At 40.8% G+C, this 25747-nt stretch overlaps 1 protein-coding gene across 3 annotated transcripts in view; it reads right to left on the bottom strand.

Annotated features, from left to right (window-relative positions):
- The window catches only part of LOC117493453 (beta/gamma crystallin domain-containing protein 1-like), a 27579-nt gene extending 1832 nt beyond the window's left edge, over positions 1-25747 (bottom strand). Inside the window, exons 1-21 of one of the 3 annotated variants that reach the window (XM_034144016.1) lie at positions 25450-25746; positions 22331-22633; positions 21240-22162; positions 17282-20705; positions 16827-17006; positions 15816-15854; positions 14996-15114; positions 13954-14110; positions 13584-13723; positions 12136-12262; positions 9627-9662; positions 8859-9019; positions 8560-8683; positions 7576-7721; positions 6206-6332; positions 5543-5572; positions 5315-5427; positions 4685-4817; positions 3913-4052; positions 1171-1294; positions 351-509 (exon numbers count right to left, since the gene is read on the bottom strand). In XM_034144016.1, the coding sequence (XP_033999907.1) occupies positions 351-509; positions 1171-1294; positions 3913-4052; positions 4685-4817; positions 5315-5427; positions 5543-5572; positions 6206-6332; positions 7576-7721; positions 8560-8683; positions 8859-9019; positions 9627-9662; positions 12136-12262; positions 13584-13723; positions 13954-14110; positions 14996-15114; positions 15816-15854; positions 16827-17006; positions 17282-20705; positions 21240-22162; positions 22331-22633; positions 25450-25497 (6753 nt within the window). In that variant the 5' untranslated portion in view covers positions 25498-25746. Of the gene's footprint in view, positions 1-350; positions 510-1170; positions 1295-3912; positions 4053-4684; positions 4818-5314; positions 5428-5542; positions 5573-6205; positions 6333-7575; positions 7722-8559; positions 8684-8858; positions 9020-9626; positions 9663-12135; positions 12263-13583; positions 13724-13953; positions 14111-14995; positions 15115-15815; positions 15855-16826; positions 17007-17281; positions 20706-21239; positions 22634-22919; positions 22992-25449 lie in introns of those variants that run through there. The other 2 variants (XM_034144014.1, XM_034144015.1) reach the window with 2 other exon arrangements.

Genomic DNA, 25747 nt, shown 5'->3' with positions numbered 1-25747 from the left:
TTTACACCTTTCAAAATCCCATTTGAACTCATGTCTTTGGTGGGAGACAGTACAACCTGCTACTCCTTATTTTCAACCATCATACATTTATTATTTCATATATATGCATGACCAGTTTAAAGCATGCACAATACCATTAGTATACATGTTTTAAAATCAAATTGAATTAAATCATTTAAATGTATTTTGTGGAATAGATTGACCGGATGACCACAATGTACATGCTATATATAAAAAACAGAGCAACTGATCTTTGTGATCCCAATTACTGTATTATGCAAGGCTTGGTGATGATTCATTCAAAGCACCATCAGGTCAAACTATGTAATATTGTCATGTTGGTACCGTACCTTGCAGTGGAGGTATCCATCCTGGTAGAACCAGATCTGATCGAATCCATCAGTCTCATCTGTTTCTTGGATCTTCAGCAGTTTGACCTCCTCCAAATCGCCGGTCACTGACATCATGAGCCCCGAGTGTCTGTTCCTTAAACGGAAGTGCACTCGCTTCTACTCGGAAATAACACATAACCAAAAAACACAATGGCATCAGGGCTTCTGCTTCGTGAAAAACAGGGTTCATTATTCTGAAAGAGAAGTAGGTTACCAAACAAAATGTGTCTGTGCCTTTTTCTAAACAAAGTTTCAACGTTACATAAGGAAATCAAAGCTTCTAATATACAGCTCTACACAAACTAATGTGATATAACCGGACTTCAATGTGAGCCATCTTTGAAAGAAAGAAAGGATGTTCTCCACCATACAATTACATTTTGATTAGGGTTTAATAATTACAGTTTCAAATGCTGCAAAGGTCTGTTTTTCTTCTGTTCTTTCTTAAAGTTAAGGCACCTTGACACAGCTGTTCACTGACAGTAGACCAGAGTAGGTCTGGAGTGGACAGTACGTACAAAATAATACAATAGGTATTCAGTGTGCTTTTGATCAGCTGCCTAGTGTCCAACATAAAAGTACAAGTTGAATGTAAAGTACATTAAGAAAATTGATTAACATAAGTAAAATCTAAACCATACAAGCAGTGAAAACTTGATTAAGTGACCTAAACAGTGCAATCTTTGTAACGTAGCAGCACGTATGGTTAAAACATTTATAAAAGGTAGCATTGCGGTGCAGAGACACCTTGTGCCTAGTGTGGAGTGAAAGGATATACCTGTGTGAGAGGGCGAAGGGATCCAATTTTCTGCCAGCTGCTGAACTTTCTCAAGTCTGGCACCTCGCCAGGTTTCAGCAAGATCTGAGGACCACGATAGTTGATTCCCTCATATAAGATCCACCTGGTGATGAAGAAAAAACAAAAACCGAGTAAAGATTTATATGTTCAACATCCACAGTGAAACCAACACCACTTCCTGCTCAGCTTTTCTCAGTTCATTCAAAGAGAAATACTGTTTACACTGGTGTTTCCTATTTATACTCAGAAGTTAGGCTGGCCAAATAACAAACGTTTGATTTGCTTGTATTTCAATCTTTGAATTCTTCATCTCAACAAACTGCATCGACGAGTAGAACAATGCATTTCATAGGTTATTTGTATGTATTTCTCTTCCTTCATTGTATGTTGCTTCCTGTAACATTATAACAAAGGTTATTAGATCAACCTAACAGAGATAGATAAAGGTAAAACAAATACAAATGTTACTCTTATTTTCAACTTCTGGTGTTTATGTTTATTTAGGGTCCCCATTAGCTTTTGCTCTTGACAAAATCAAATCAAATCAAATCAAAGTTTATTTATAAAGCACATTTAAAAGCGATTTTTGGTCGGGCCAAAGTGCTGTACATGTAATAAATACTACAATCATAAAAACACATTACTACAATCACAATAAAAGACAATAAATTACAACAGATATATAAAAAAAATAACACAGGGAAAAGTCAGGAAGTCATGCTCCGCTCTGACTAAAAGGCCAGGGAGAAGAAGTGTGTTTTAAGAGTAGATTTTAAAAAAGCTACTCTTCCTGGGGTCTGACACTTAAAACAATACAACAATAATACAACAATAATTCAAGACATAATTCCTGACATCATTAACAACATTATCACCAATATCATCAACAATCTCCAACATCATCAACAATGTCATCCACTTTCAATATCAATCTCAGCCAAGGATGAGTGCACAAGACACCCACCAGTACAAAGCATGAGATCAAATTAAATGAGGGTTCACAGCTCACAAGGGTACATGCTCATTAGTAGATGGCCCTTCAATCTCTTCTTGAAAGAGGCTCTGGACTCTATTTCAGCGAGGTAGTTTGGCAATGAGTTCCATTCCTTTATAGCTCTATAAGTCACAGAAGATGTGTCCTGGGTTTAGGTGCCAGTAGATGGCCTGATGTAGCTTGTCTAGTCTTATGGTCATGCTCGTCTCTTGTGTCAACTATTTGATCATAAAAATACAATGGTTTTTTGCTAAATTGGACATTTTTTAGAAAAGTGATAACACGAGATTGCAGACGTTTCTCAACCGGAAGCCATGATAGGTTTCTATGCATAACTCCAATATGATTGCGCTTCGAACAGTGGAGAGCTAGTCTGGCAGCCTTGTTTTGAGCTATTTGTAATTTCTGTATATGTGTTTTTGCTGCTGATGACCATATGACCGGACAGTACTCAAGATGTGACAACACCAGAGACTGAATGACTTGTTTCAAAGTGGTTGGTGTTACATACTTTGTACATTTTCTCGCCACAGCTATGCTCCTTCCCATTTTAGTTACGATACTGTCAATTTGCTTTGTCCACTTTAAACCAGAATCAAGAACAATGCCAAGCAACTTAGTCTCGTTTAGCTGTTCCACTGTCTGACCAGCCAGTGTCAGGCTTAATTGAGGATTGCTGCTTAACATATGTCTGGATCCGAACACCATTGCTTTTGTTTTTGCAATGTTGAGTCCCAGTTTGTTATTGTTGACCCAGGGCTTTCATCTCTGGTGTTATAAAGCCAGGCTTTCTAACTTGTGAAGGAACATATTCTTCTTTTAGCTTTATTTGTCGAGTCTCCGCCTTTGCAGCACTGTGTCAAAGGTCATTTCTCTAAATGTGCTGAGCTTCACTGCTATCCAATTTCTCTGTCTCGGACACTAAATGTTGCTTTGAACTGGGATCTCAATGGACTGTTGTTGGGCTGATTGCCCGTCTCTGCTGCAGCAGGAATGTGCCACTCCACAGACTGGGAGCTCTGTATTTCCTCTGCATTGGTTCACACATGCAGTCTAAATCTCGCACATCAGCAGCAGGTTTCCGTCATCACTCCATCTGACAGCACTGCCATGCATAAGATGTGCTGAAGATGCACTCAATGAATGTGAATCTATGAAACATGTCTGAGCACACAGGCTACCCTAACAGTCTTAAGAAAGAATAACAGGGAGCTCTTTTCACCACCTGGATTACAGACCGGGATTAGAGTCAATAGACTTGGTTCTTTTCACCACCTGGATTACAGACCGGGATTAGAGTCAATAGACTTGGTTCTTGCAAATGTAAAGGTTATCACTGCCAGTCAAGAGAACACCAGCAACATCTTCTCCTTTGTCTTTTGAGATGTATCACCTTTAAAATCAAACTGATTTTGGCACTCTACATGGTGTTTTTCACAAGCTTGATAACTTTTTGAATTTGAAAGATATTAAATATAGATGAAAAACCAAAAGGGGTTTAGAAGTGGAGAAGGTGTGAGTGCAACATTAGGGATATTATTCTGTTTGATGCATTCCTGGCAGTGTGAATGGCTTCGACAGCACATTGGGTTCACTCCTGGTAGAAACCCACTCACAGGCTGCTATGAATGAACCTGTCAATCTCACATGGAAAGGAGGACTAGGTGACTGGCTGCTTTACATTCTTACATGGCGTTACCAGGCAGCAGGTATAATGTGGTACTCACATGCCTCCCTCCACCAGTACAGATTGGACTCGGCTGCAGCCTCCAGCCAGCTGAAGGTTGACTGATGCCTCCGTCAGAACCACTCTCTTCCCCCACAGCCCACTCCGCTCAAACAGAGTGATTGATGGGAGGGAAAACTCCTGCCAAGCGAGAGGAAGACATACATTAAAGAATGTGGTGGGCGGTGGGCTGCGTGTCATGCAGGTAGACATTAAAGTTATTTTTAGGTTTACCATAGAAACGGACAAGACAAACTCAAGTGCTCCCTGGCGTTTTGCCCAGATGATAGCAAACAAGCAATGCTAACGTTAGCAGCCAAGCCTATGATTTCTTTTATTATAGGTCAAAAGGGCAGACATTTCAAATGATCTTTATTATTCTAGGTGCAACCAAGCTGCTAAGTGGATTTTAAACAGTCCTGTTTGTAATCTGTCCCTGTGAAGGCAGTATTATTTTATTGTGGACCTTTGATATGCAATAACATGAAGACTAGCGGTGCTGTTTGCTATCAGCAAAAGAGGAAATACAGAAAACCTGCATGTAGTGAAAATGACTTTGATATATTTTAAATTGTCCATATGTCTGACATTTTTATAGGAACTGCAAAGCTATATTGGTGCAGTGCTCTTTCAATACAATAATATTGACTGTAGCAGTTTTAAATATATGGTGTTAGCCTCACTTTACGACAGTCAGTGCAACAAAGTGATAAACCCTAGAACATTTATATTTAACACATTTTAAAATAATAACAAGAGGAGAATAAACTTACAAAGCCAATCGTCTGTAGTGACAGGATGGAGGAGCTCGCACTGACGCAGCCCATCGCCCTCAGGTCCGGGTAGCCCCCCACCTCCAACACATACATCCTGCCAGTGAAGTCCTGGCCCTCAAATGCCAGCCAGCTGGAAATAATTTGCATAAACACACAGGGATACAAACACATTAACACACACACACAAGAGAAGCACTAAATCAGAGTAATGTTCTAAACACTATTTGCATACTGTATATTAAATTAAAATGCCAATATGCATATGCTAGATTATTCATGCTTGAAGATGGGAACAGCTGTTCACACATTTAGCAATATATCAAATTGATATTGACAGTGCAGCATTCAAAATGTAAGATGTGCAGTACATCGCAGGCTGCAGCCACATGAGACATATTTTTGGAAGTGGAGCAGTGACAGCCTGTAGCAGATACTGAGCCACAGAGACATGTTGGTATCTGAGCGGTATGAAGCTACGTTGGTATGATTCACCTTTGGGAAATCCAAAAGGGTTTATTCCTAAAATCAGATTTTGCAGAATGGCGCAGTCATTTAAGTACCAACCTATATCATGACTCACAATAACTGCAGAGTGATATTTTATTCATAGTGCGCAGTAGTTCTCACCTTCCAGCCAGGACTTTACAAGAGGTCACAGACACGCCGTCCTGCAGGGAGGCCGCGCTGTCTTCCAGAGGGAGGACAGAGCCTTCAAAGTCTGGATCAGAGAAAAGCTGCACCTGAGACCCACAGAGACAAAAGCCTGAGTCATACAGTCTGAGAGTCACACATCATCAGATAAAGTGTCTATCCACCATCTCAGCATGTGTTTTATCATCCTTTTAAATCACATACCTTGAACTTGGCTGCATTCTCAAAGTCACCCTGAAATGAAACAAAAGCTTTCATTTCATTTACATGCACAAAACAACACAGTAGAAAGCAATCAACCATGGGTTAATTTGCATATAAAAAGATTGTTGTTAATTTGAAACACAGGGTGAGTAACTGTCAAACAAATGAACGGTTAAAACATTGTGTGGGTGAATTATTCCATGAAAAGAAGACATTTAATGAAATGTTAATGCCTGTTGTTAATCATTCAGTTTGAAACGCCTCAAAGCCTCATGATGACTCACTTTGATAAATCAAGATGTTTTCACTTTAAGTCTTATGACACATTTTTCCTCTGTGCACAGATTAACTCATTTTGCTCAGCTTGTGACTCATGATCACAAATGTAATTTTCTCCATTTTCAACTTTGATTTGGCCACAAGCCTGAGTGTTGTGACTGGTCACATGCAATGATTGGATTTGGTTGGCCAAAGTAGGAATTCCAGGGGAAGTGAGACTAAAGCACTTCTGCACAGTAATGAATCATAAAAGCTGAAATTAAAATAGCTCTGATTATAAGAAACTAATTGTGCTTCTATAGCAAACACAGGCCGCTGCAGTGGTTGAACATGTGCCTAATAAAACAACAAGATTCCAACTTTGAATTGAGTCATTGCTCTTACCACCCGGACAGGCATTGCTGAGGCAACTCTGGGTTTGAGCGCCCCCCAGTCCTCCGGGCATCCGTACAGGCCTTTCTCCACGACGAAGCTCTCCCCACAAAAGCCCAGCTCCTCAAACAGAACCCAGCTGAGAGAGGAAACAGAAGGAGGAGGAACATAAGCACCCTTTCATTTCTCACTGACATTTCAGAGTTAGTATAGAGATACACTGTGTGATAAGTACACAGTTAATATCAAAGAAAACTGCAAGAATTCCCAGTGTGACACAGTCAAAGAAAGTGTTGTTCTTTCAACACGGTTGTAAACAAGTCTTGGTCAAGGTCCAAATTGATAATGGCCTCCGACATGATAGCATCTCAGCACTTATGTACTGTTTGTACTCTCTGAGAAACTGGTATGTATTGGGTGGCTGAGCGGGAGTGTTTTTGTTGTGGACGCCTTGGGTATTTCTGCTTCAGGGCTTGTGTGCTAAATTACAAACAAGTCTCTCTTTGCAATGCTCAAACAACACGCTGGGCCAATCACAGGCTCAGAAGGACATCAGCACGGCATGGGCGAGGCCGTGCTGACTAATAACAGGCTAGCAGCACAGCGAGAATAACCCTTCAATATGGAGGAGTCCTGCCTCCTAAAGGAGGAACGAAATGTTCCATTCTTATTATAATTATTCACCATTTTGTTAGCCTCTCCCTTGGGAAGCCGCGCTCAGCATGTTCTGCATTTCATTATTCTCATTTGAGTAATGATTCCTTCCGATTGGCTTCTGGTTTTTGTTTACTCCTGCATTTAATGTTTATATAATCCTTCTTTCCATGTCTTAAAAGGAACGATTGATTTTCGCTGCTAATAGCTTAAAGAAACAGAAATGGAAACAACCATGGAACACCACCACTACTTGGATCTTTTACTTTTTTGAGACAAAGTACAATCCGAATATGAATGACATTTCTTGTTAACAGTGTTCAGGCGTCTAGAAACTCCTCCTCCACACCCAGCATGAATTGCACATTTATTTCCTCTGCAAGGGTGTGAGACAGCATGCTCCAGAGCTGACTTACACTGACGGATAGTGAGGTGTGGCAGACAAACCATTATTGAACTAGGTAGCCTGTCTCGACTTGTCGTGGGTGCGGCAGCCTTACCGCTATGCACCTGAGCTTCAGAGAACGGTAACAAACCACACAAAACCTCACTTGGACTGCAGCCTAAGTAATTATCAGGTTGAATGGAGAAATGTATCTCCTAGCATGCACTAAACTGTAATTTATCACAGACACCGATTGACTTTAACAGGAGAAACAACTATGCTGTGAACTATCCTTTTATTTACCTACTGCTTACGTAGTTTAAGTATTATATGTGTCACTTACACTCCACTGATGACATCCACTGACTGCGTCTTCACACCATAGCCTGTGTCCTCCATGTTAATAACAGGCACTGAGAGGTCAATGTTGACGCCCAGATTACCGAAGTCTCTGTCGCTGAACATTTTGAGATGTGGAGACATGAAATCCTATAGAAAGAAGAAGAACATCACAACATAGTCCATGCAAACATGAAGATCAAAATGTCAAACATTCGTAATAATAATGTCAAGAGTGTGAGATGTTTCCTTTCGCTAATGAAAAATCCAAAGTAAACAAGGTTGAGTTATCTGAACCAAGATAAATGTATCATAATTTCTTGACTTTATTTTTCACAGCTGTGAAATGTATATAACAATATTAATCTGGATCATGATAACATTGCAAAGATTCCCTGTTGTCATGCTTTGCCCACATGGATCAGATTAATTTAACTCAATTAATTATTCAACCTAATTAAGTATTTCCCCCTTAGACATGTGTGCCATTCTCTGAGATGCCTGGAGAGTCTGCTCCACAGTTAGAGAACCACTTCTGTAAAGCTTAACAAAAGAATCTGTTTTCCCACAAATAATAATAATGTGGAGTTTATTCCCTTACCACAGGCTCATAAAAACAAAACTTTATTGCCTTTCTACATTTTATTTACTTGTGTTTACTGTTTCTGTGCATTACTTCTCTAAGTTTAGTAATCCTCAGAGTTTTCTCTGGTATTTATTAGCTGTCCCCCTGCTTCCTAACCCTGTGTTTTCTGTACACTGTCAAAAGTGTCAGTTTATATGGAAAGTTTTCGATTTTCCATTCCGACAAGAATACATTTTCTTCAGGGGAAAAAACGTTCCTTATTTTGTATTCTGGCGTTCACACCCAGGGTGGTCGAACCATCATGTAAACACTACACCACAGCTATTTTGTGTTGCGTACTGGTGTATAATAAGCTTTAGTCACTCAAAGATTCATAGTGAGTAAGCTCAGTATGGTACTTACACCCAGTATTGGTCTCAGTGACAGGAGCTGCTCTGAGCCCCCCCAGTCGCTGCAGTCCAGGTACTCCCCCTCCTCCAGGATGAACTGCTGGCCCTCAAACCCAGGCTCGCTGTAGCCCACCCAGCTGGAAGGAGAGAAGAGCAGCCATGTTTTTAGTTAGAGCTGTATTTATACATATCGTAACTGCATTACATAACCTCAAATTCACAAGCTGGCAACAACAAAACCCGGAATAAACTACCCTTCAAGTCAAGATTATTACTTGACTTCATCCCAGAGAGTGAAGTATGAAGACTCACAATCCTCCGATGATCTTTAGAGAACCCATAGACTTCAGTTGTGTTGAGTCAAAGTTTTCTCCATCTGCAGCAATGTCTTCTTGACTTTCACAAAAGCTGAAAGCGTCACTGTCAATTTCCAAACAGGAGCCCTCAAGGCCAGGCTTCTCAAACACCACAGCCTGCGAAAGTGAAAAGGCCAAACTCATTGATTGTGTAAGTTGATAAACTGCACTTACTTTCATCTGTGTCCTTGTGACGACATGCTTTGTTTGTGCTTCGGTTCTTTCAGTATTTTACACATGCATTCATTTTGTAGACTTGTTCCAAGATGATTGTTGCATAGATACAAAACCCACAAAGATAAAAAAGATAACGCTTTTTGCTGAATGTAGATTTTAAGCTTCAGTTTTATTTTTTTAGGAATATCTGGCTTTGGTTCAGACTGACGTTAAATAAAGCGCCATTTGGCTTCTTAACATTGTGAGTACAACTTTAGCAATGCATGCACTTAAGTGATTTTCTGCTAGGATTGTTGAATCACTGTAAAGAGTGATGAGTCTAAGAAAAGGCTGTTTTTCTTTCATTATGAGGTTTAAAAATGTCTGCTGCAATAAAATGCTCTGGTTAACATGAAAGAAAAACTCAACAGAAAAATTGGCTTTTTACATAAACATGTCTTAGCTTAAAACATCATTTGGTTTGTTGATAATTCAAAGATCTTAAATCACATTTTATTTACACAAAGCACACAACACTCAAGAGACGTAATATGTAAAATGATCCTACCTTGACTTCATTTGGATTCTCTACTTTGAAACCACCCTGAAACAGAGACATCATCATCAGCACCAATGTTCTTCTCTCATTAAATACACATTGTACAGTATGCAAATGGCTCTGTTATGTCAATTATTTTAAACCTGAACAGGGAGCAAAGAAGAATAATTAACGTACATATTGACCTTTACGTCTGTCACTGTGGGAAGGTAATTAGTGCCAATTCTAACATTGACGCTTTTGTTCAATGTCGGAGTGACGCAATTCACAAACATCACTACTAAAAACTTTGTTTCTATAGGTAAATACACATCTGGGTTGACAAATATGACATGTGGGGTACCTCAAGGCTCCATCTTGGGGCCTCTTCTCTTTAACATCTACATGCTACCACTGGCTCAGATAATGAAAAACAACAAAATAAGTTACCATAGCTATGCGGATGACACACACATTTACGTAACAATTTCACCAGGAGACTATGCTCCAATTCAAACACTGAGTAAGTGCATTGAACAAATCAATGACTGGATGTGTCAGAACTTTCTCCAATTAAACAAAGATAAAACTGAGGTAATGGTTTTTGGAGCCAAGGCCGAACGTATAAAAGTTAGCGCTGAGCTTCAGTCTGCAATGTTCAAAACAACAGATAAAGCCAGAAATCTAGGTGTAGTCATGGACTCTGACCTGAGTTTCAACAGTCACATTAAAACAGTTACTAAATCAGCCTACTATCACCTAAAGAATATATCCAGGATTAAAAGACTAATGTCACAGCAGGATTTGGAAAAACTTGTCCATGCTTTTATCTTCAGTAGACTGGACTACTGTAATGGTGTCTTTTCAGGTCTCACTAAAAAATCTATTAGAAAGCTGCAGCTAATTCAGAACGCCGCTGCTCGAGTCCTCACTAACACTAAGAAAGTGGATCACATCACTCCTGTTCTGAAGTCCTTACACTGGCTTCCTGTGTGTCAAAGAATAGATTTCAAAATATTGTTGCTGGTTTATAAAGCTTTGAATGGTTTAGGCCCAAAATACATGTCTGACCTACTGCTAAATTATGAACCATCCAGAACTCTCAGGTCTTCAGGGACTGGTCAGCTTTCTGTCCCCAGAGTCAGAACTAAACATGGTAAAGCAGCGTTCAGTTATTATGCTCCAAATATCTGGAACAAACTCCCAGAAACCTGCAGGTCCGCTGCAACTCTTACTACTTTTAAATCCAGGCTGAAGACTTTTCTTTTTGTCGCTGCTTTTAATTGAACTATTCACATCTTAAACTGCACTGTAACTTTTATCCATGTATTTCTTCTTTTAATGTTTATTTTATTATCTTTTATTCTTAATGACTGATTTTAAATGCCATTTTCTTAATGTCTTCCATTTTTGTAAAGCACTTTGAATTGCCTTGTGTTGAAAGGTGCTATATAAATAAACTTGCCTTGCCTTGCCTTGCCTTACTAGGGGGTCATAATGGTTACTGAACTAAGAACAGTGTGTTCATGAAAGCTAATTGTAGCATATTTATTGTGTTAGCAACCACCAATGTTCTGATGGAAACCTTTAACTCTTTCACAGCTAACTTTAGCATGCTAACATGCTCACAATACATGCTAAACATCACCAATGATCAAAGTGTTCACCATCTTAGTTTTGTGCCTAATCGAAGCCAAACTGTGTGAAAGAGCACTACACGCAAGTTACAGCTGAGAAATGTCACAAGGTACTTGCTCATAAACCAAAGTATTGGACAAATTAAAAGTTTTATTTGATGATTGGTACTAGATAAAATGCTGTGAGACTTTCATGGTCACATTCCATACAGAGGGGAACATGAACTAATTGAAAATGAAACAAAATCAAATAATATTCTCTGAGAGAAATAATAGCTTAAAGGGGACCTATCATGCAAAATGCACTTTTGTACGTCTTTTATACATGAATATGTGTCCCCGGTGTTCCAGGGAACACACCAAGTGTCAGAAAACACAACCCTCTCTATTTTCCTCCATACCCAAATCTCTAAAAAAGGGGCTGCAACGGATCTGATAAAAACTGATCCAGATTTGAACACTGTCCTGACGTCAGGACAGTGGCGCTACGGCTATTGGGCCAACTCCACCAATCAGGAGGAGACAGCCACGGCCATTGCCATTCGAAAGTGCTGGAGACGCTGTAGTACATATGCCAGGCCTGTAGATGGTGCTGTTCTCACATAATCAGCCCTTGCAAAAACAGAGCTAGAAATTGTCAAATTGAGCAAAATGAGGCATGGCTAAAATGCATGATCTGTTTGGTATTTTGAAAAAAAAAAAGTATAAATATGCCTTATATAGGTATGGTCCTACACTATATTATTCAAATATAGCATGATAGGTCCACTTTAAGGCTAAAGACAGAGCTTATAAAGCCTACCCTGATTGCTTGAAAAACCAGTACTTGAGCTCTACCCAATACAGCAGTGAAAAAAAACAAAGAAAATATGACATAAGATATTAGATAAATAAATACAAACCATTTTGAGTGGCCTAAGAGATCCAACAAAGGGTGATGGGAAGCCCCAGGCCTCAGGGACCGGGTACGCTCCCGGCTCCAGCACAGCGATCATTCCCTGAAAGCCCGGGTCACTGAACAGCAGCCACCTGAAGGACAGAGCGACACCCACATCACATGTGAATTAAGCAGTAAGTGAAAAGGTCTCTCCACAGAGTGCCCAATTTGCTTCTTGGGGGTTTTAAAAGCAAAGTGATTCATGACCTTGCTTGTCTTGTTGCTTTTCTAAAAGCCATAAATGTTATAAATGGTTTTCCCTCATGGAATTCAGCAGTTACAGGAAGTGTTGGCTACTTTTCTCAGTACATTTAGTGTTATTAACTCAGGGCAGTGTTTCAATTAGGTATTTCACATTTACGTCAGAGATGAATCCAAAAAAAACGCAGAGAACAAAAGCTATTTCTTATGGAATAAAATAAATATCTCGGGAATGGCATACTTCAGTTCAAAGAATCTTCTTTCACTTTTTATCATCGGCAGCCTTTGTTGGATTTATGCCCCTACCTCTGGCTTTTTGATCCATTATGTTGAGCAAAAAAAGAAAACCCAGCTTATTCAGTGCTAAGGAAGTGATACCAAGAAATGATGCCAACCTCATGGCACTGAAAGGAGACAATGAGTCAGTTTGAACTCAACTGAACTTGGTGCACTACATCTGTTGAACATTTGATCCATTTGGAAACACTTTAGGGGGTTCTGCTGAAGCATTACCATTTGTTGCTGAGCCTGGCATTTGACAGCAATTAGTTTTGTCAACAATCTCAAAACTGAGACAAAGGTGCCAAGGTAAAACCACAAAAATAGCTATGTGAAAAACATATGCAGTCCTACAATTCCTCATAAGTAGGGCACACAATTTCCAGAATGCAGACACCTCTGACGTGGAAAAACATTCCTCTCTAAACCAAATTCTCTCCACACCTCTCCACTCTGCTTTCCAACTCCCCCCACACCCACTTTCTCTATTTTCTGACATGCATAAACAAGACAGACATTCCAGTGGAGGCAAACTTGTGAAAGTCAAACTAAAGACAATGCCAACGACTGAAGAAGCTAGTAATGATTATTAACTCTCAGCTATAATTCAAAGCAACCTCAAACTTTACAACCTTACACTGAGCACAGATGAGGTTGTGGTGGTCATTAGCAATATACAGTAAATATCATTGCAGAGCGCTGGGGTTTTCTCATTAGCTTCACTTGTATGCTCTGCTGCTACAAAGCAATGAAGTGTTGTTCTTAAGCGGCTTAATGTACTGCATTGCCTATCCACTGATCAACTATAATTAGAAGACTATGTGACTTGCTGAGGATTTGATTTTGTTGGCCCGTCCTTACTGTCACATACACTTTAATACCACTAAATGGCAAAGGTTTGAATGATTGTTTTGCAACAACAGTCACACTTACACTCCACAGTGCACTTGGATGGAAGCAGTGCTCAGTGGGACGCCAAAAGCCCCCGTTTCTATTGTATCATCATGGTAAGGTGTTACTCTGCCATGGCCCTCTGGTTCAGTAAACAGATCAATATGTGGCTGGCTGTAATCCTACAGAGAGAGGGGAAACAAGCACAGTGATTGTCAGCAGTGGTCAATTCTGGTCCTAAATAAAATAAAACCTTAACTCGGCCCGCTTATTCTGTTCTAGCAGAGGTATCAACTGAATATCAATAAAGCAATATCACATAATAGCTGTGTTTTAAAGAGGGCCATTGGAGGGGATGATGATGTAACACTGAAGGCCAAATGAAGCAGACGTATTCAGGCTGATCGCTCACCCGGACAGCCAGTCGCATGGAGCCCATTTGCATTGGAGGAAGGTTCTCTGGCTCTGTCTCCGGACCCGGCTCTGCCCACATGTTTGTCAATTCAATGCCTCCCTCTTCCAAGGCGATGCAGCGTCCCTGGAAGTCAGGCTTCTCATAGAGAACCCAGCTGTTGTGAAAACAAGAATGTGTTCTCATATAGCCAGAAACAGAGAATTGTTGGGGAAGAAATAGCAAGGACAAGGAAACATGTGCATGGCATATAAAGCAATACATACTTTAACATTTTGGGGAATATACATGTGGGATCATCTCTTATATTTTCATCTTATTTGTTTATACATGTGGTAATTTCCTTTACTAAATTTCACCTGCTTTACCCATATCTTACTAAATTATATATGATTGTATACATGCATTTTGCACTTGATCCTCTATCAGTGGACTGCCATGTTCCTAATGTTTGCATGTCATACAGACACATGGGTTTCTGTTTTGTTTGAATAATTGTATTAAATATGTTGAGCTTAAGCTAGAAATGTGATCTATTAATACACATATTATCACTGTGTCAGTTTTCTTTCCAAACGTTAGATAAGATCAAATCAACACTACTCTCATATCTGTCTAATAAATCATGAGCCCAGCTTATCATGTGTGCAAAAATGTCCATTTTTGCCCGGCACAACAACTTCCTGAGGTCTCCACTGGTTGCCTGGCAACCCTAGCACATCATCCTTCTAAACCACAACATGTCGATTTTACACTCTGGGATTTGTGTTGGCTGAACAAAACAAGATAATTAATGAATTGGTGGTCTTTAGAGGTGCTAGATGGAGGATTGTGTTTCCTTTGGACAGAGCCCATGAGGTCATCAACTAATGAACACAAATGCACTTCTTAGCTGCAGAGGCAATTCAAATATATAAATATGCAAGAAATTATGTAACAGGCTACTCTGGTTCCCAATTCCACTTGACACTAATTAGAATTAGACTTCAGTGCTAATTTATTTTTCATCGTCTGAAGGTTCCAGTTGAATGAAGATACTCACCATCCTCTAACAACCATCACAGAGACGAGAGGTGAGAGCTGCAGAGACGTAGCATCTGCTACATCCCCGAAGATCTCATGGGCCTGGCCACTGAACTGAGCTTTCTCAAACAACACCATCTGTGTGGACACATGAAGGATAGTGTAAAAAAAAAAAAGAAAACACATACAATGCCATCACATCAAATGATGACTCACAGAGTGCTGAGAAACACCTGAGAGCAGTTGCTTTGCTTCTCTTTCAAGCTGCAGTAAAAGCATCGTTACGTTTCTATCTACACCAAACAGGCACACATCAACTTAAAGCAACAGGGTGTTTTGGAAATGTAACGCATCGCTTTACTATAAAAGTCATCCATATTTCATTAAGCAACAGACTATTGGAGTTTGTGAATAATGTAGCACAGAAACTGGTTTCTCTCGAGACTTCTCTACAGTCAATATCACTGTTGTAGTTTTTTTCTAGAAGCTTTCAAATCTAAAATGTTATCATGCAGTGTTTTACCAGGCATGACAGAGAATCCCCAGCACAGCTAAAGCTGGAGGTAGACTGAATTAAAGCAATGTGTGGCCATTAAACTGAAATTGTTGAGTGCCAATTTATAATGAAGTTCTACAATAATACACAACCACAATTTTGCAGCACTGAATTCCATGATTGTAATCACATCCAGATGAGCATTTGTTTTTTTTAATACTTTGTTTACCCCCAAGAACACCATATGAAAAGCAGATGTTTTCACAGAACAAAGAGTTGTCTGTGCAGATTCCTCTCTCCATCTTGTTTCTATTGTATGTGGGCAAAGCTGGGAATACAGTACCTTTCCAGGGCGCTTGTGAAATCCTTTGACAGTTGGTATCTGGAACACAAAAACACAGGATTGTCATTGCAACATAGACTGCAGACCATGGAAAACACCTACAAAGTGCTAGAAACAGCTATTGTGCATTTGTTTGTGCAGCAAGTTCTGTGCCTGTTGAATGTCTTGACCTTTGAGTTTATTTCCAGGGACACAAGTGCGTCCATGGAGACTGCTCAAATTTGCATTCAAGCACAACACTGTGGAGCAAAGCCAGCAGGAATTAAAGTGTTGCTCAATGCAGCACGCTCGCAAAAAGGCCAAGTTGAGAGTTTAGAAGCTACAAATGGCGTTAACTCTAGCTTTACAAAAGTGATCATTTGAACTGAATAACTTTGGGTTTTGGACTGATGGGTAGCACATTTAGACTTTTTGAAAACCATGATTATCACTTTTTTGAAACTGAATTGGCTAGACATATAAATGATTGATTGGCAGATTCATCAAAAATATAAAATATATGGAAGCACTTTTTATAGCTATTCAATATCATCGTTTTTGGAAAGGTTTGGGTTAGGTTATTTGGTCATTAAGATTTGAAATCAAACATGTTCAATTGTTAAACCTCTAATTATTCTTACTAATAGTTTAAACTCCCTATAATTAGAATGTATTGACATGACCTTTCCAGCCATTTAGGAGGAGCCATTAACAAAACTATCACAAGTTGCATCCCACATAATTTTCATGGACTAAAAAGACAAAAAGAAGTGTGAATGGACAGACTTCCTACTAATGAAAATAAAAGAATGCAAATAGGGTTTAAAATAAAACTGCTGGAGTTCTCCATAAAATGCAAATGCAGCTCTAAGGAAAAAAAGGATTATGAATCATTTCTAGCTCACATCCCACTGCACCAAGAAGATTAAACCCATATGCATAAACTTCAAAGAAAGGATCAGCTTTAATAAACCTTAAAAAACAAAACTATGATATATTGTTTAACAGTTTGTATGTCGCACATGCACTTACATTTCTACTAAGAGTTCCCCGGGGCTGAGCTGGAGGCTGTTTCAGCTCAGCAGGGATTGTCGGCAGTGTAGGGGGTGTGATTGGAGGAATCCCCGGAGAAAATGGAGGCACAGCATGGGGAAGTTTCACTGCCCAGTCTGCTTCATCTCCACGGGCTGGGGTTGGCATTTTTCCAATAACCTGATGATAGAAGAATTATTGGAGAAAAATGAGTTGTTACTGTGCTTCTTTGCAAATAAGAAAAGGTGTTGTTCTTTTTTCCAGACATGTGAAAACAGAACAATTGGTACTACGAGTAGTTCCTGTTATTAGACAACAAACACTCCGATTGTTAAAGTACGTATAACAACTTGTGCTTGTGAGATGCATGTTGTCTCTGAAATCAGTCTGTAACGATGACTACTTCTTAACATTCCAAATAAGTAGTAGTTGGTCAAAATAACTGAAATACTAACCTCGGGTTTGACTTGCTCCATTCCTTGTTTTGCTGGTTCTTGGGGGAGGTACTTCTCTAAATAATCCGGCAGCTTGATGTCGTTAAAGGAGGGAAATGGAGGGCCTGAGTCACAGACCACAGCCTCCACAGCCTGGGCTTCCTCTCTGCTGCTCAGGGCCAGTGTATCTCTGAGTGGAGCTGTTGAACCTGGCTGGGATAAAGGTGGAGGGCTTAGCTGGGGGGCTTCGCTCGGTGACACATCCCCAGAGCTGGTGCCATCTACCTGCGTTTGACCACCATTCCTCTTCCCTCTGAAAATGGAGGAGGAAAGGCTGCTGAGAACACAGCTGCCCTCCAAGCGAGACTTCACCTTGACCTGCTCCTCCTTCTCTTCCTTGACATCCTCCCCATCTTTGTCCTCTTTGTCCCTGAGGCGAGAGCGACTGTCCAGGCTACTCAGCAGCATGCTCCTGTCTGACAAACTTGCCCTGGCTGGCTTCATGCCAGATTTGGTGTCCTTGTTCTGCAGCCTGGATAAGAAGCTTGGGGTTGTGTCGACACTAAACTGATCCTTCTTCCTCAAACCAAACTTAAACTCATCGGGGTCAAACGTCTTCTCATGGCGGTCCTCCCTGATGGCGGGCATGGCGAATGGCGGCTGAGGGGTCCGCAGTACGTTGTGTTTACGTGGCGGGAGAGAGAACGGCGAGCAAAGATTCTTGATTTTCTCAATGAAATCATCGTCATCTAGGTCACCAGAAGTGTCCAGCAGATTGCTCTCACTCCCAGAGTAGCTCAGTTTGGGCACTGGGACTTTGAGCTTCCGTTTGGGGAAGTCCACATCCAGCCAGCTAGAGGGGGCGTCTTGCGGGGCTGAAGCATCGTCTCTGTTTAGTCCCCGTGGCAAATGGAGCTTCTTTATGGGAGAACACTGGGTTGTATCTGGGGTTGGCTTATCGGCCTGTGGACTCGGTTTGCTACTGACCAGTTCCTTTCCGACAGTGTTGAGTTGCTGGGAATAATCTCCGTTAGCAACAAGCGAAACTTCATTGCTTTGTGAGTGCAGTGTTTTCTCAGCTGTGTTCCCTGCCACATTAACTATGGAGCTGGAAGCCTCTCTATCCGAGGGGCCGTGTGCTATTTTCTTTGCGCCCTTGACTGAAGTAATATCACTTGTGCTCTCTGTGGATTTTGAATCCTCACGCTGGCGGCGAGCTGGTTTTATTACATCTTCTGAGACTTTGACTACTGCAGGCACTGAGATGGCATTTGAATTGCTTTCCCCGTCAACCCGCCCTGCTCCCTTGTTCCTCTCAGATTTAGATTGAGAAATTGGAGTATGCTCTTTAACAGATGCTTTTTCCTCTGACAGTGTCTGTGCAGCTATCAGCGCTGGAGTGCCATCCCCGGCTTTTACAGTCAATTTCTCAGCTGCTGTTGTTGCTTTGGTAATAGACTCTGAGCTGGAGAACTCCGAATCATTAGCTCCATGTGCACATGAGTCATCCGGTAGATTTTCCGTTTTTTCCACAGATACAGAATGAGGCTGTGGCTCTGTCTCTGTTCCAGGACTTTTTGGAGACTCTTTTTGTAATTCACATGTAGCCTGACTCCCCTTTGACGGCCCTTTCTCACTCTTTGTCACACTCACAGCCTCATTAGTCTGGGTGACAGCACAAACAGCAGTTTTTTCTGGATGTGTACTCTTCGTGTGTGTGACATGTTGTTTTGGAGCAGGGAGGTCTAATAATGTACCGGTCTTCTCTAAGGACTGAGACACTGGTTCTGGTTGCATCATTTCTGGTTTTATTATGACTTTTCTCTCATCTTTTATCTCAGCATTTATTCTTTCATCATCCCTTGCAGCACTCGCCTTTGTGCCAGAGATAAATTGTCTGCCGTCTGAAACCTTGGCCTTTGTGGTATTTTTATCTGGACGCGGTAGCTGCTGGGGCTTATCTTTGTTTTTCTTCTCAGTCTGATTTCTTTTTTCACCCTCCACCTTTTCTAAATTCCTCACATCTTCACTCGCAGTCTGATTTATTAGTTCTGTGTCCTTGTTTAAGGGTTGTGGTTTTGGTCCTGTGTCTTTCTTATTCTGAAGTTTTACTTTCCCTTCACTTTTAGATGCAGATTGTGTTGGCAATTCTTTTTCTAATTTGGGATGTTCGACAGGTGGCCCTTGCTTCATTGAACGAATCTTCTCAGTAGGTTGTTCAACCACAGGTGAGGGGGAGGAGGCTGAAGTTTCTTTGCAGTCCTTGGAGGCATTTTCTTTCCTCTGTGTGAATGAGAGCCTGTTTGCCCCTGCCTGTTCCTGCTTTCGCGGTAAAATAACGGGACTCTTGTCAATAGGTGTCTTTGTTCCACTGCGACCAGCAGCAGTATCAGGTTGATCTTTGTTGACAGATGGTTCAGGCAATCCCTCCTGTCTGTTGTCTAGTTTATTAATTTTCTCATTTGTTACTGAGACAGCTAACCTTTCCTTTTGTTCGTCTACCACCAGTATCTCCTTCTTAATAGCTGTTCCTTTGGTATCAGACAGAGACTGTTTGTTTGATGTATTTCCTTGGGCTTTTTCAGATGCTAATGAGACTTCCTGTGTCTTAGAGGCAGAGGCGGCCTTCTCAGTATCATCCACCTGATGTTGTTTATTACCGGTGAGCTCTGCCTTACTTGTTGAGCAATCTGGTTTGTTTTCACCATTTGGGCTGATGGGACTGTCTGGTTCCCTACCTTTTTTTCTTTTAGGTCTGGAGCCCATTCTGGTAGGGCTTTTGGACTGTGGGCTGATGCTATTGGTCAGTTCTGCAGAATCACTAGTCTCCTTAGTTGGATCTGTTTCCAGACTGTTGGATTTCATCCCCTTTTCTGCTGTTTTCGAGTCTCCTGTGTTGCTTATTCGAGAGTCTGTTGGTTGCTCTTTAGGAATGGAAATCTTTACCCCTACAGCAATGCTATCCTGTCCATCCGGTTTTAATGTTATCTCTGACTTTTGTTTCTGTATTCGCTCCTTAGTATCCAGTTTACCCTGATTGTCCAGTTTTGTGGATGCAGCACCTGCAACAGACGACGAGGATCTTTGAGACATTCCTGTCATTGCTGGCTTTTGAGACACTGCGGGCCTGTCATCGGATTTAGACGCCTCTGTGAAGTTCCTCGCTCGCTCCTTGATCGTCATTGGCTTCTCCCTGACGGCTGGTGCAGTGCCGGACATGGCCATCGCGTAACGTTCAGCAGATTTTGACCTCTTCTCTAACGAGACAAATTCCTCTTTCATCTTCTCTGTGGATGTTCTAGCTGGAGAGACATCAGCACTCCTCTGGCTCTGGAAGGTCTGCTTGTTGACCCTCGCTGCCGGGTGCTCAAAGAGGTTGATCTTACCCGCAATGCGGCCAGCGGCTGGCTTAGGCTCCTCATCGATTTTCTTCAGCTGGTGTTGTCTGTGTAGGATAAGAGATTAAGGTTTGAATTAAGACATATGTTTTATTTTTGTAAAATGTTAAACTTTATATAATAATAATAATAATTTATATAAACACGCCCTGTCTTCTGTCATGGACAAATGTTATACTAATGACTGGGTGATTTCTTGAGTTAAAGCTGAGCTATTTTTCCATATTTTCTTTGCGTTACAGTTACACTCTTAAACAACAGAGCTGCACTTTGTTTTATGACGCACACCTTTGTTTCACTGTGGAGAGACCTGTAATATTCCACCCATAGCGCACTTTCTTTTGAAAGCAATGTCATGTAAGGCAAACACCTTACAGGTTAGCTGCTAATGTTGGAGGTACAATACTAGTGCACTAACAATTATTCTTAACAAATATATATAATATATATATATATATATATATATATATTAAGTTAGTATATAATTTGAAGACCATTCACTATACCCGGCAGTTTATGCCACTGTGTTGAGTCATTGTTTCACATACTATACACAGATCACATTCAGGGTAAAGACTTACCTGCCGTCAGTCTCTGTGTTGGGCTTATCTTTTTCTCCATCTTTGGTTTTCTTTACCGCTGTCTTCAATTCCTCGGTGCCTCCTGCTGGACTCTTCTCCAAAGGCACATTTTTTGTAAAAAGCTTCACCTCACTTCGAGAGACCTTTAAACTCCTGCGTTTGGACTCTGGTGTCTCTGTCTTCCTTTCAACTCTGTAAAGACTGTCGTCGTCCTCCATGTCTGAGCCCCTATCTGCCACACATGCCAGACTGGCGGCAATGACTGAGTTTGAGTCCTGGAAGTTGTCCAACTGCTTGACGGCGTCAGGGCCGGAAGTCTCACTCTCCGTGCCTTCAGGTGAAGCCTGAGAGGTGGGGTTGGGCTGGGAGGAGGAGGAGTTTACAGATGATTCTCCCATGTGAGTCTCTGCACCTTTGCCCTGAGGAGTGGTCAATGAGTTATCTGATGTAAGGATTCCCTCTGGGACAGGGAGGGCAGTGGGAGGCATGTTTTCCTGGGCGGTGTTCCCTTCATTTCCCTGAGAGTTCTGTCTTAATTTCCTTCTGGCTGCGTTTTTACGCCCCATGCTGTTGGCCTCTGTTTGTTCTTCAGATTCAGCTTCTGACTGTGAGTCTTTAGGTGATTTCAGTGACACTCCCACTAGGGTACTGTAATATCTATCTGCACCTTTAGCAGGACTCACATTTGTCCTTTTGATCTCTTCACTTTTTGAACTCGAGTTCAAATCAAAACTTGATGATGACGGCCCCTTTCGGAGGATTGTTAAGTCCTTTTTTGTAACTTCGGTGCGGACAATTTCCTGTCCAGCACAGGTCTCTTTGCCGCTGTGAGTCACCTCGGTCTCCTCCAGGTACACATGGAGCTTCCTGCCTACATGGGCCTGTGGCTGGGTGTGGGCTCGATCAGTGTCCCGGACCACTCCCTGCTTAGAAGAGGAAGAGAGATGTGTCAGATGACTGGCATTTTTCTCAGGATTCCCGCTCTCTGAAGAACGGTTGCTTCTCTCCTCCCTCTGCCCTTTTCTCTCCTGCCTGTACTCCACAAACTCCTCCTTTTTTGAACCTCCTTCTGCTGTCTCAGTGCTGCTTACAATAAAGCCGTCTCTGTGGGCAGACTGTGCGGCGTCCCGTTCTTCATAGGGGGAAATGTCTCTGGAGAGAAAGAGTGGATTGGGATTGGAGCTCTGTTCCTTCTCCTCCTCCCACTCTTGATTCTTTGCCCGGAGTCTCACAGGCCGCTCACTCTCCTCTTCTCCCTCTGACTTAGGAGCCTGGTCGCTAGTTGGGGAGGCATTTCCAGTGGGACTCTTCGGACCATTTCCCTTCCATGGAGAGAGCCAGCTCCCGATACGGCCCAAGACCCCGGTGCTCTGCTGCTCCTCAGGGCTCTCAGACTAAATAAAAGGCAGAGAATAATTCACATAAATGTCTGAATACACATGCAGTGACAGTTAATAAACATGCATATTTTCAATAAATATGCGCAAACTTTAGTGGAGCTGACAGTATTAACACGTGGTAGTGCAAATATGTTAAACTTGCCTATGAACAAAGGAAGGGAAAGCAGGCTTGGGATCTAAAGTAAATATAAGTAGAAGTTTTCCCACAGACATTTTTTAGTAGGGCCATGCATCTCTTAGCATAGCAAATACATGCAGTGCTTATAACCTGTAAGCTTACCGTAGAAAATACCATATCATTCAGATTCTTTATGTAGGATGTGAACATGATTATGGTTTAGAACAAAAACTCCTAAAGAGCATAAAACAAAAACAAAATCATTCCACCGGGAAAAACAACTACAGTGTTAAAAAGCAGAATATGATCACAAAAAAGATATCCTGCGTAAGCAAAGTTATAGATCCATCGTTAACTCTTTTACTTTTAGCAATTCCTTTTGGCAGTAGTTTCAAGTTCAACTCACCCTTAATAAGACACAGAAGAAAACTTTTGGTCCCCCTTCAAAATATAAAGCGCTGTAAGTTTGTAGAGGAACAGATCTGCGCTAAGCTGCATGTCTAACTGATGAGCATGTTGTGATAAGTCCTCCTTGCATCCAGTGAAGCATCCACAACAGGGCAAACTGTGGCATCGCAGATATTGGCGCTGTAAAAGTTCTCCCCCTGCAGCGGAGCGCACGCAGACTAGTGATAAAACGACGCATTCAAGTGCCCGTCGTAAAATGTTGTGTCAATATATGAAGCTGGTTATTCAACAGGTGGTCTGACCGGAGTTTTTATTATCCTAATGACTTAATCTGGATACACTTATGTATTTTAATAACATTTTACCCTCTGAGTTAAAAACTAATCTTAAAACGTTTAACTACGTCTACAGTAGGGCTGCTTCAATAGCCTGTGCTTACAACTAGTTTGAAAACACAGGAAGGAGGAAATATACTGAAATTGTTATCAAAGTACAAGAGATAGCCTCCTCTACTCAATCATTTTCATTGTATGCACCTTATACACTACATAAGATAGGCACATGTTGTACTTTTTACTCTATTGTTTAATTTAAAATTAGATTTTTTGTGACAAACTACTAGAATGGCATTTATTTTTTTTAGCAGTAGTTAAAATAAGCACAGCCATAAAACACCATAGAGCAGTAACATGCAACATAGGACTACACATTAAGGCTAAAGTGATAGATCTTGAAACTCGACTAATTTAAGAATCTATAGTTTGTACGGCATATATTGTTATTTTACTTTCAATATTTCTGAAGGTGTTTTTTTTTTTATGAAATGGTTTTTCCTAAATGCTTTTTTTTTTATCTTTAGAGGGGTCACAAGGTCAAGAGTAATTATGATGAATTCTTTTTTCTCCCGTGTTATGTATTTAAAATTGGATGCGGCGTAGTTTAGATTTGGTTGACTTTTTGGCCAACTCCCAACTTTTAAAATATATGTTTTGTTTCAAAGACAAATGACACATGTTGTTTGTTTGTATGTGCAATTCATATATAGTGTTACTCTCATTACATAACTACTGTTGTGTGTCTCAATGTCTCTGTACACATATTACAGTAGTGGCACAGCCTCACTCCATTATAACAAAACATTAAAAACATAATGGCTGTACCTTTTCCAATTAATACACACATTCATCAATACTTAATTAATCTAATACAGTAAAGTCATATAAATTGGATTAGTAATTCTGATTATTTACACAGAAATCAAACATTTGTGTACAGGTAAACTCTAATGTTGAAACATCACAGCTACGCTCCTCAAGTATCAACGTATCATGTGGCTGTCAAATATGTGAGACACTTGCTAAACCTCAGTGAGTCCACATTTGACCTTGTAGCAAAAAAATCTGTAGGCCATAAATACAGATTGTTGGAAACCATTTCATAGTAACCAGCTTGTTGTGACTTCTCCAAAGTGGTCGAAAATAGCCTCATTGTGTCGGATATTTATCCAATGGCATACATAAACAGGTTTGAACACTGCCGTTTAAAAGTGAGATGCATAGTAGTGTCACTGCTGACTTTATTTTCTGAAGCACCTCTTTCAGTTCGAATGTGTGTTGTCAAAATTCCTACATTTTTGTCAGCAATTGAAGGCAGCAAGAGGCCGTGTCCAAACACATTTTCCAGGGGAAATGACGCAGTCAGTGTGTGGGTTTCAAAGCCTGTTGAATATAGTTTGTTCGGTTTTCCAAATCTGTGAGCCCTTGTTTCACTTGGCGGGCAGCTATATTCAGTCTTTCCATGCAACTTAGTCTAGGAATTTAACCCATTAAAAGATTGTTGTCCATGTAAATAGAGATTATTCCAACTGTTCATTTTAATGAAATAAATGAAACTTTTTTCGGTCTTACTTTTTTCACTATCTATATGTCACATTACCAAGTGCCTGTAGGTGTGGGAGTGGCACTGGTAATTATGGGGTTTTCTAAAAAATAATAATCATACTTGCTTATTATGTTTGATATTTAACGGTCTTAGCATACATGGGAGATTTATGTTTTCTTAACACCTATAAATATGTCGAAAACAAATTGATAGTATTACGCCCCTCGCTAATCTTATATGAAAAGCTTTTTGACAGCCCATGTAATCCCGATGGAGGTCTAGGTTTCTACACACACTGCTCTGCATTACACCAACACAAACAGAGGCCCTATCGACCGAAAAGCCCACGAGTCCCAGTTCACATATTTACAGGCACGTCACCAGAGACAGAGTGAGATCTTACCATGATAACAGTGTTTCTCCTTGCTTCTGGGTTGTCTCGGGAATACATCGGTCAAATGCAGGCTTCGGCAAAAACCCTCATTCAGAATAAAGCCTTTCAATGCCGCCGCCTGTGTGAGGTAACCTGTCCCTCCTTGCTCAGGACAGGGAGTCTGCACAAGCACGACACTATTAATATTTAGTGCGGTTCAAAATGAGAAAATAACAGGGCTTACTCTTGGAGTTCGCCACATAGATGCCATAGTGTTCAGCTTTGGAAGTATTATTTTTTTCCCATGGCATTGACGACTGAGGTTGAG

Source organism: Trematomus bernacchii, unplaced genomic scaffold (genome assembly GCF_902827165.1).
Source record: "Trematomus bernacchii unplaced genomic scaffold, fTreBer1.1, whole genome shotgun sequence".
In the NCBI taxonomy this organism is placed as follows: Eukaryota; Metazoa; Chordata; class Actinopteri; order Perciformes; family Nototheniidae; genus Trematomus; species Trematomus bernacchii.
The sequence above is the reverse complement of the archived record's forward strand: the minus strand, read 5'-3'. Positions and strand labels throughout refer to the sequence as shown.